Here is an 11476-nt window from a genome sequence, read left to right on the forward strand (position 1 = left end):
ATAATAATTTAAACAACCAAAGGCCATATTCTGCAAGCCTACCTCCTGGCCACCAGCCCCTAGTCCCTCTCTTTCCATGAGTCCAGAGTCCTCTCGCCATGTCATCATCTGTGCCTCCATCTCTGGTGTCGCTGCTTCTCTGGATAGGATACTACACTCTGCTTGTGCTAAGAAATAGTAGTTTTAATGTTTACTTCAGAAGTATTTTGTAATAGCAAAAGGTCATAAACAATCTAAATGCCCATAATGAATATTGTTATGAGATTCAACCACATTGATAAGTATAAGAAAGAAAAGTAAATTAGAGAAGAGTAGAAATAGTATGGAATATAGTTATACAAAGTTCAGATCTAAGTGAACTGATAAACGCTGTATGGATACACACACATGTATTCTCATGAAGATGGTGCAGGGCCGGGCAGGGCCCCATTCACACAAGGTCACTGAGTTGGAACGGACTCAGTGACAAGTAAGAAGGACATTTTTCATTAATTTATTATTCCTTGTAGGCGTTCTTCCTATTTTACTCATTACAGATCATTTAATCTACCTTTATAACATATCAGGTAATAACTAAAGATAATTTGCCAATGAAGCCTGTGAGGTGTTTTGTTTTTTTTTTCCTTCAAATTTATTTTGTTGTTGTGGAGAATATACACAGCAGAATATTTCCCAGTTAAACATTTCCTGCATGTACCGCTTAGTGACCTTGATGACATCCTTCGGGTTCCACAGCCATTCACACCACTGTTCCGAGTTGTCCCTAGCGTCACTGACATAAATGGAGTAAGGCTCCAGGCTGATACTAGGAGTGGCTGGAGCTTTCTATAGTTTTTCATGGGTTACCTATCTGATGTGGTGCTGCAGGGTATGTCGAGGACCGGCCTCAACAGGGGAGTTCGGTTCACGAAGTAGGGAGATCTGGCGGCAACAGAGACAGAAAAAGAGTACACACAAAGACGCAACGAGAGAGACAGAGACACCCCAAAACTAGAGTGGATGCAAAACTGGCGGGCAGACCCTGGACTACAGGCATCGTGGCCCGTACAAGCAGTAATGCATGCAGGCTTCAGTCTGCGCCCCCGCCCTTTTATTTCAGGGAGGGGCTTTACACAAAGGCAGAAGGGGATTATTAAGACAGGGTACAGAAGTGAAATGTGATTAATCGTTCAAAACAGGACACAATGATCTATAGGAACAAATTCTAAAACATACATCACAAATTGTCTTGATAATCTAACATCCTTAAATTTCTAGAAATTCAAGCAAATTGTTATAAATTACTTTTTAGGTTCGAATCCCAAGGCAGCAGCTCGAGGTTTCTCCAGGCTAATTAACATACCTATAGCTCTTAATCTCGAATGGGTAAAGGTGAAAAGGATTCAAAAGGTTTGGAAGGAGTCCAGCTGTTTAAGTTACCTGGCCTAGGCTTGCAGGAGGAAGGAGGACACCTAGGTTAATGGTTTGCACCTGGGGATGATTTGAGAAGGCTGTCACTATTGTTCCTTGAACAATACCCCGGAATTCGCCAATCTACTTTGAGTGAATTCCTTGGGCAGACTGTCTTCCAGAGTCTCCCAGCAAACTTGCATTTGGAACTTTTTACAGCCTTGGCTTTAGGAGGAGCTTTTGTTTTAATATTTGTCCATGGGTATTAAGGGCTCATGTATTAAGTTAATATCAAACATAACTGAATAACTTGATAAAGAACAGTTTTGGCATGCTTGCCAGGTGGCCAGAGTTTGTTCCTCAGAGAGATTTGTTCCCAGAACCTTACGCACTGCCAACACAGTGGAGACATTAAGAGAGGCACATAAGAAACCATTTTCTCAGAAGCTACAATTACTGGAGTTCGAAGCATAGAATGAATAATAGGACCAAAGAAAATTATACAGAGCTAGCCCAACAGTGAGTTCATAAAAGCCAATGAACCCGGGACGTCCGGAGGTTACTTCCTTGGGCCCTCAGAGTCCCTGGCTAGCCATCCTTAGTGGGGCCATCGTGTAGGATTTTAATCCACGACACAGGGCCTCAACACCTCAGTGATCACAGTCCCCAACAAGAATCAACACTGGACTGCAAACCACAGGGTCGCTAAGATTCGGAACCAACTCGACAGCACTTAGCAACTATTAGTATATTTTAAACTAAATGCAGCTCTCTTATTAAATGTTGGTGTATGTGGCATATAGATAAATATTGTTACTTTTAACATTTTTGGCTCTTCATGACTAATTGCAAATTCCCCAGCTTCTGGCATTAGAGTGTCTTCTTTGTCCTCCTGAGGGCTGGGCTCGTATGAAAGGAGCATTTCAAAGTTTCTCAAGGATTATCTTTACAGAGAAGAAATGATACAAAAGTTTGAAAATGAAATTCTAGCTTTAAAATAATCATTCGGGTCTACACACAAGCTATCAAAGGGTATTTGGTTAATTGCATAACTTTAGTTAACAGAGAATTATCTGTAAAGTAGTAGTAAATCTTACTGGTAGAAAGATGTAATCGATTTCTAGCTAGATTGTTTCAATAAGATTGGAAATTTAGGAATGGAGGTTTATTTTACTAAGAAAATTTTGGGTATCGTGTATATGAGTTTGTTATGGTATGTTTAGAATTTTTCGCAGCATTGTTTGAAAAAAGTTCAGACTTGTTTAAATTAGCTTTCCCTATGAAAAGTTGTTTTTCAGCTTTAAACTTTTCATTGGTAAAGCTAATATAACTTCCCAAGTGTGAACTCTTTCCAGACAGTTCTGTGATTTTGAATGGAAGCTGAATGCTTACTGACAGCCTATCTTGTTCCAAGCCACTTTGTTTGCTTTCAGACTGCCACCGGCGACACCCTGGTCGCATCCAAGTCCTCCGCACTAGCTGCCGCTCGTCGGGCCACGAGGGAAGGAGAAAAGAAGCACAGACACAGGGATGGGGCAGAGAGCCTGCTACTGGCGGGGGTAGAGATCCCAGAGCCCGTTTTCTTCTGCACCATAGAACCCCCTTCAATGGCTAAGCAGCCAGGTACAAATAATATTGGTCTATCAGTTCATCAGTGTCCCCATAATCTGTTTAGCACAGTTACACTATTACTGTAAAAGATGTGTGATGTTATTGAGTTAAATGTTATCTGAATTAATGGGTAAGCGTTTCTTGTGGTTGATCTAGTTTAGTTCAGATTTCTAAATTTACAGACTCCTTTCATTTATTTATTTATTGATATCTTGACCATTTTTTCTCACCTAATCTTCCTCTTTCCTCTTACTGTTGTGGAACTATCTGTAGGATTTAAGTAACTGGTCCCAGGACCACCCTTCCATGACAGTAGACTGGACAGTAAGTGATATCATAACCACTTCAGTTCCTCAACACCATTTATATTCTTCTAGCTCAACTCTAGAACTCAGAGAAGATATTTATAAACAATGGCTACTGACATTTGATCTTTTGAGTATTACATGCTTTATTCTTTAACATATTAGCTCAGAATTCTTCAGTGGTTTCTCAGTACTAACAGGACAAAACCAAACTTCTTCATATGGTATATGTCACTGTTGTTGTTTTTAAGTGTTGTAGAGTCATTTTCTATTCATTGTTGTTGTTGTTAAGTGCCGTTGAGTTGGTTCCGACCCATAGTGACCCTGTACAGGGTTTCCGTGGCTGTAAATCTTTACGGGAGCAGAAAGCCTCATCTTTCTGCCGCGGAACCACTGGTAGTTTCGAACTGCTGACCTTGTGGTTCACAGCCCGATTCGTAATCACTATGCTGCCAGAGCTCTGTTGTTTTCTATTCATAGTGTCCCTGTATAGGGTTTCTGAGGAGCGGCTCGTGAGCTTGAACAACAAACATTGTGGTTCAAACTGATTTTTGCAAACCTTTTAGTTTTACCAGTGTTGTTGTTGGTGTTAAGTGCTGTCGAGTTGCTTCCAACTCATAGCAACCCTGTTTAGAGAGGGCTTCCAAGGAGCAACTGGTGGGTATAGACCGCCAACCTTGTGGTTAGCAATCTAGTACTTATCCTACAGCACCACAGCAGTGGAGTTAGGAACCATTTTTCTCCTTGAAAGCAAATGGGACTCAGAATATGGATAAAAATAAAATCTTTATTGCTCCCCATGTCTTCCTGAAGACCCAGTGGGAAAGAAAGAGGAAGATCCCTAGCCAAGTAGGGGTCCATTTCCTCACCACTCCCAGTGGGGTTCACTGAATGCTAGCATGAAAGAAATCTGATGCACATATAACAGAGCCCCCAAGTACTAAAAGAAGCTGTATCTTGTCCAATTGTCAGAGGAACAGTGTGTAAGTTAAAATGGGCGTTGTAGCAGTTTTCTTGTTGCCTCACCACGTCCTGCGATCAGTTTGCTGTAGTCCTGAGTGTGATGGAGGAGGACCCGGTGACATGAGTCTGGCTGCCCAGTTACATCCAGGTTGACTGAGCAAGCCAGACAATAACAATTACGTTATTGTCCCACGTAAAATTTGCCAGTGGCTTCCCAGAATGAATCAAAAGTAGCCAAACACTAAAGGGCAGAGACTGCCCAAACAAACACTCTACAAGTTCTTTGAATTCTATATGAAAGTCAGGTTTATACTTATACTTCAAGCATCGTGTGGACACCTAAATTCAAATTGTGATACTGCAATTTGTTGTACCAACTAATTGTAGATTCAAGGCCTCAGCCTTTACCTAGAGGGAATAATTAGCCTCATTAGTGGAAATTATCTTGGTAGACTTAGAAAAGAGGACTTCCCAGGAATTGATCTCTTACTTAGTCTTTTAAGCAGAGTGATTTGTTCCTTTTTCTGTGCTTCTATTGTACTTGTCCCATGCTTCTATTACAGTACAGGTGCTTGGCACCCTATATTGTAATGCTGTAAATGTTTTCACCCCAGCAAACTCTTTGAGGAGTCCCTATGTGGTACAGATGGTTAACCTACCCAGCTGCTACTAAAAATACCACTTCACAGTGTGCTGTTGCTGTTGAGTCTATTCTGACTCGTCTCGGCCCCACATGCACAGAGTAGAACTGCTCCATAGGAGTTTCAAGCTTCTGACCTTTCGAAGCAGATTGCTAGGTGTGTCTTCTAAGGCATCTCTACTGAGTTCAAACACCCAACCTTTTGACTAGTAGTTGAATGCATTATGGTCTGAGAATGCTTTTTAACATGTAAAAAGTTATTAATGAGATATTTTACATTCATGTTTCCATTAAGACTTTGAAACATGGTATGTATTTTACACATACAGATCATCTTCGTTCAAACCAGTAATAACAACTACAGTTTATGAGTTACAAGACTATTGTTGGTGTTATTGAGTCTGTTCCAACTCATAATAAGCCCTGTATAGGATTTCCAAGGATCAGCTGGTACTGAAACTGTAGTGCCATACCAGGGCTCCGGTTAGACTTGTGGCAGTCATATTGGAGAGCCACATGTCTAGGGGACCTGCTTTATAGACCTAAGAACATTCAGAGTGTGTGACTGATAAGGATAGCTCATTAGTTGATTGCTTACCTCCTTTCTTGAGCTATGCTTTATAGAACTTCTAACACTTTTACTTTCATAAAGAGGGAGAGTATACTTAATAGTTAATTGATTATATTAAAGAGTCACTTTAATTTACACAGTATATGTAATGCAAATAATGTAGTCTTATTTTCTCTCACTGATTTTTAGCATCCCAGTTTCTCATTACTGCCTGTATTTCTGAAGGTGTTTTGCTATTGTGTGAGCTCCTAGAGTGATCTTTGCAAAACATAATCAAATCATGTAGCTTAAAGCTTAAAGCCTTCCATTGGCTTCGCATTGTGACTTCTGACTCCTCATGCTGGCCTACAAGACCTTACAGAATGTGATCCCTCTTCACCCTTTTCCTTGTCCACTGGCCTCCAGCCATGTTAGCCTTCTGACTGCTTTCACAGTAGGATGGTGTTCCTTGCACAGCCATTCCCTGTACCTGGAATGCTTTTGCTTTTCTTCAGAATTTTACTTGTAGGTTCTTCTTTATTGTGTGTCTTTACCTAAATCATTCTAGAGAGGACTTCCCAGATCACCCAGTCTCAAGCAGCCTCTTACCACTGTCGTATCACTTTGCTTTATTCTCTTTAAAGCATTTATATAGCTGGTAGAAAAATTTCTTTTTCAAATTTTGTTTGCTTGTTCACTATATTCCCAGCACTTAGAAAGGGCACTCAGGTGTTTTTTGAAAGAGTGAGTGATTTGCTAAGTTAACTAAAACATTAAATGTCAAGATAATAGTTGTTTATCCCATAGATTTGGATCATGCATTAAAGTGCCTTCAGCGTGAAGATCCCAGTTTGAAAGTGAAGCTAGATCCTGACTCTGGACAAGTAGGTTTATTCCTTAATCTCAGAAGCCTTTCAGTAAAGCGTTTATTGTGTGTGTGTGTCTGTGTGTGTCTGTGTGTATGTGTGTGCATGTCTTAGGCTGGGTTCTCTTGAGGAGCAAAACCAGTGCGTCAAATATATATATATGGAGAAATTTATTTCAAGCATACATCATATTTTCAGTAGCTTCATGCAGGCGAAAGTTGGACAGTGAATAAAAAGACCATAAGAAGAATTGATGCATTTGAGTTATGTGTTGGAAAAGACTATTAAAAGTACAATTAAAAGAATGCTAGAAGAACAAACAAATCTGTGTTGGAAGAAGTATGGCCAGAATGCTCCTTAGGAGCCAGGATGCTGAGACTTTATCTCTTGTACTTTAGACATATTTTCAGAAGGGACCAGTTCTGCAGTAGAACATCATGTTTGGTAAAGTAGAGAGTCACTGTACTTAGGAAGACCCCAACAAGATGTGTTGACACATTGGTGGCTGCAGTGGGCTCAAGTGTAACAACAATTGTGAGGATGGTACAGAACCAAGCAAAGTTGCATTCTGTTGTGCATAGTTGTGCCACGTGTCAGAACCGACTTGACAGCACGTAGCAACAACAACAATATGACTTATGCAGTTGTGGAGGCTGGCAAGTGCTAAACCTGTGGAACAGACATCAGGCTGGAGGTTTCTCCTGTCGTGTGGTTGCAGGGGCAATCCAAAATTACCTGGTCAGATAGCAGGCTACTAGCTCATGGCTGTAGAAGCTGGTCTTCCAAAATCTAGAGGTAAGAGGATGACAAGCTGAATGTGGGATCAAGAGTGAGTGAGTTTTGTCAGAACATCCATATGTATTGGATGCAGGCCACACCCACAAAGAAACTTCCCTTTCATCTGATTGACTGCTCACAACGCATCACAAAATGGGGGATGATCATACCAGATCACAAAATGACTAATGATCACATCATGTAACTGCCAAACCACTGAGGATCATGGCCTAGCCAAGTTGACAAACAGCCTTAACCATCACCTAAAACACTGACTGATCTATCCCACTGAAAGAAAAACTTTCTTTTTAGGTTCTTTTGTAACGTATATTTCCAATTATTTATGCCAACTGTCAAATAAATAAATTATCCTAAATTTCTTAATAAAACTGTTGTTAAGTGCCAACAAGTTGAATCTGACTCATAGCAACCCTGTATAGGGTTTCCAAGGCTATACATTTTTATAGGCGCAGAAAGCCTCATCTTTGTTTGGAGGAGCGGATGATAGACCTGAACCTCCAACCTTGTGGTTTATAATCCAGGGTCTATCCTACAGATCCCTTGCAATCCTGATATAATTATATATCATTTATATAAACAATTCCCCAGGTTTTCAGCCTCATAGATGAAGCTGCATTGTATAGTAGAAGGATGGATGTTCTTGATTATCAATGAAAGGTCAAATTACATTCCATATTGTGTTTTTATGAAGATGGGTGAAATTTATATAACATTTTAAGAAGGGTTTATTTTAAAACTTGTAATTTTTATTATGAAACACCATAAGACAATGAGTTGCTGGGCCTGGTGTCTCAGGACCATAGTCTCAGTGGATACCGTGATCAATTGGCACAAAGTCCACAAAGACATTGTTATACATCTACTGGTGAGTAGCTTCTGGGATCTTAAAAACTCATGAGCAGCCATGTACGGTGCAAATACTAGTCTCCATGTACAGAAGAAAGAAGAGTTATGAGAATTGAAGAGGCTTGAAGTCAATTAGTCCACTGGAATAATGGAGCATGCAAACATCAGTCTCCATGACTGAGATCAGAAGAACTAAATGGTGCCTGACTTATCACTATAAACTGCTCTGACAGGGATTACATTAGAAGGTCCCGGGTAGAGTAGTAGAGTATGTGGAACAAAACTCAAAATTAATACTTTTTTTAAATGGTAATTTTTGTCTTTGTAAGGTAGTTGAATCTGGAAAACATACAATATGTTATTTTCCAGAATGCCAGATGAATGAGGTAGTAATTTAGTTTAATTGACCCTAAAAACTATAACAACAAGAAACGTATACTTTAAAAAACGACAATCATATGATTATTTTTAAAATGTAAATAACTACAAGTGTATAAAATAAAAAATTAAAGTTTTCCTTTCTGCTTGTTTCTCCTCTTCTACACATATGTTGTTGTTAAGTGCTGTCGAGTTGATTCCAAACCATAGTGACCCTGTACAGGAGTGACTGGTGAGTTTAAACCACCAACCTTGTGATTCATACCAACTTTGCAGTCCAGTGCATTAACCCACAGTTCCACTCCAGAACTCTATTCTACATATTTAGCCACTGTGAAACTTGGTAATGGCATTCCCGATGTTTTCTCTAAATATAGATACATTTTAACAAGTTATTCTATCTGTAGTACTCTGTAACTTTTCCCCCAAACAATTTGCTGTTTTTAGCCTTGTCATTGAAGACTAGCTGTCCTATACCAAGTAATTTACTTTGTGTGAATTTCTTCGTCTAATGAAAAATAAAAAACAATATTTAGATGTAAGAGAAGAAATTGCCAAGAGACTGATTGTAATTAATGAAAAGTAATGTGTGGCTCTGTGGGCTAATGCGTCAGACTGCAAAGTTGTTTTCAACTGCAAGGTCGGTGGTTCAAGCTCACCAGCTGCTCCTTGGAAACCCTATACAGGGACGCTATGGGTTGGAATTGACTCGACGGCATTTAACAACAACAGTGTAAATATATATTATCATTGTACTTTTTTACATAATATTTTATGATAAATGTATTTTTCCTTTTTTTTTTTCTTCCTCTCTTAACCAGACTATTCTGTGTGGTATGGGGGAGTTGCACATTGAGATTATTCATGACCGAATCAAGAGGGAGTATGGACTTGAGACGTATCTAGGGCCTCTCCAGGTGGCATATCGAGAGACCATCCTAAATGCAGTTCGTGCCACAGGTAAAAAAAAAAACAATACCAAGTAATATTTAAGACTTGAGCATTGTCACTTGATGCTTGCTCTCGCTCGCTTTTTTCTCTCTGTCATGTTTCTAGATCTTTTAGTTTAGTTGTTTAATATGAAGTTCACAATCATTAGTGTCTTCCTTGAAGGTAGACAATCATTTTGGTTTTGCTTTATAGGTTTTTACCTTTGTTAAATACAGAAAGCCCTATAACATTGCCATCATAATATCAGGTCGGCCACTTGTCCCACAGATGCGCTTTTCAATGGTCATGGCCTAGAACAAGCCTCTGAAGTAGATGACTCATCTAATCCTCATTACCAGCACAAGCTGACTACTTCCAAATATTTATAGTCACTGAAAACCTTATGAATAGCAGTGGAACACTGTCAGCTAGCACCTGATATAGTGCCAGAAGATGAGCCCCTCAGGTTGGAAGTTGCTCAAAATACAACTGGGGAAGAGCTGCCTCCTCAAAATAGAGCTGACTCTGATGACAGTAATGGAGTAAAGCTTTCTACACCGTCATTTGCTGATGGGGCACAACTCAAAATGAGGAGAAATAGCTGCAAGCCTCCATAAATTATCAGAACATGGAATGTAAAAAGTATGAATTTAGGAAAATGGTAACTTGTCAAAAATGAAACGGAATGCATAAACATTGATATACTAGGCATTGGTGAGCTGAAATGTACTGATATTGGCAATTTTGAATCTGACAATCACATGCTTTACTATGCTGGGAATGACAAAGAGGAAGTGCATCACATTCATCATCAAAAAGAACATTCCAAGATATATATTGAAGTACAGTGCTGTCTATGATAGGATAATATCCATACACCTACAAGAACAACCAGTTAATATCACTATTATTCAAACTTATGACCAACCACTAAAGTCAGAGATGATGAAATTGAAGAATTCTGCCAGCTCCTTCAGTCTGAAATTGATCAAACATGCCATCAAGATATCTTGATAATTTATTATTGGTGGTTGAAATACAAAGGTTGTAAACAAGGAGGAAGAATCCGTCTTTGGAAAATATGGCCTTGGTGATAGAAAGGATGCTGGAGATTGCATGATAGAATTTTGCAAGACCAATGACTTCTTCATTACAAATACCTTTTTTAAACAATATAAAACATGATTATAAACATGTACCCCATGAGATGGAATACACAGAACTCAAATTGACTACACCTGGGGAAGGAAACTGTGGAAAAAGCTCCAGATCATCAGTCAAAACGGGGCCGGGGCAGACTGTGGAGTAGACCATCAATTGTTCACATGCAAATTCAGGCTGAAGCTGAACAAAAGTAAAACAAGTCCGCATGAGCCAAAATATGATCTTGCACATATACCACCTAAATTCAAGAGATCATCTGAAGAGCAGATTTGATGTTTTAGACACTAAAGACCAAAGACCAGAAGAGTTGTGGGATAACATCAAGAACGTCATACAGGAAGAAAGCAAAAAGTCATTAAGCAGTCAATAAAGAAAGAAAAGTCCAAAATGAATGTCAGAAGAGACTCTGAAACTTGCTTCCCAGTGTAGAGATGCTAAAGCAAATGGAAGAAATGAGTAGAAAAGAGCTGAATAGAAAATTTCAAAGAGCAGTATGAGAAGAAAAAGTCAAATATTATAATGAAATGTGCAAAGACCTGGAGTGAGAAAACCAAAGGGAAGAACACAGTCAGCATTTCTCAAGCTGAAAGAACTTAGGAAAAAATAGAGGTTTGACTTACACACTGAAGGAATCTGTGGGCAAAATATTGAATGATGCAAAAAACATCAAAAGAATATGGAAAGAATACACGATCACTGTACCAAAAAGAAAGAGGTGAAGTTCAACCATTTCAAGAGGTAGCATATGATCATAAGCCATAAGGACTGAATGAAGAAGTCGAATGTATTCTGAAGGCATTAATAAAGAGTAAGGCTATGGGAATTGATGGAATACAAATTGAAATCTCTCAACAGAGTGATGCAGCACTTTAGGTACTCATCTATGCCAAGAAATTTGAACAGCTACCTTTTAACTGATTGGAAAAGACTCCATTACAAAGAGGTGACCCAGTTGTTGTTGTCAGGTGCCATCAAGTCGGAAACGACTCATAGCGACCCCATGCACAGCAGAACGAAACAATGTCCGATCCTGGGC

At 39.3% G+C, this 11476-nt stretch overlaps 1 protein-coding gene across 1 annotated transcript in view; it reads left to right on the forward strand.

Annotated features, from left to right (window-relative positions):
- The window catches only part of GFM2 (G elongation factor, mitochondrial 2), a 57471-nt gene that overhangs the window by 34286 nt on the left and 11709 nt on the right, over positions 1-11476 (forward strand). Inside the window, exons 17-19 of the mRNA XM_006874410.1 lie at positions 2823-3012; positions 6266-6342; positions 9168-9306. Coding sequence (XP_006874472.1) covers positions 2823-3012; positions 6266-6342; positions 9168-9306 — 406 coding nt within the window. The remainder of the gene's footprint in view (positions 1-2822; positions 3013-6265; positions 6343-9167; positions 9307-11476) is intronic.

Source organism: Chrysochloris asiatica, unplaced genomic scaffold (assembly GCF_000296735.1).
Source record: "Chrysochloris asiatica unplaced genomic scaffold, ChrAsi1.0 scaffold00275, whole genome shotgun sequence".
Taxonomy (NCBI): Eukaryota; Metazoa; Chordata; class Mammalia; order Afrosoricida; family Chrysochloridae; genus Chrysochloris; species Chrysochloris asiatica.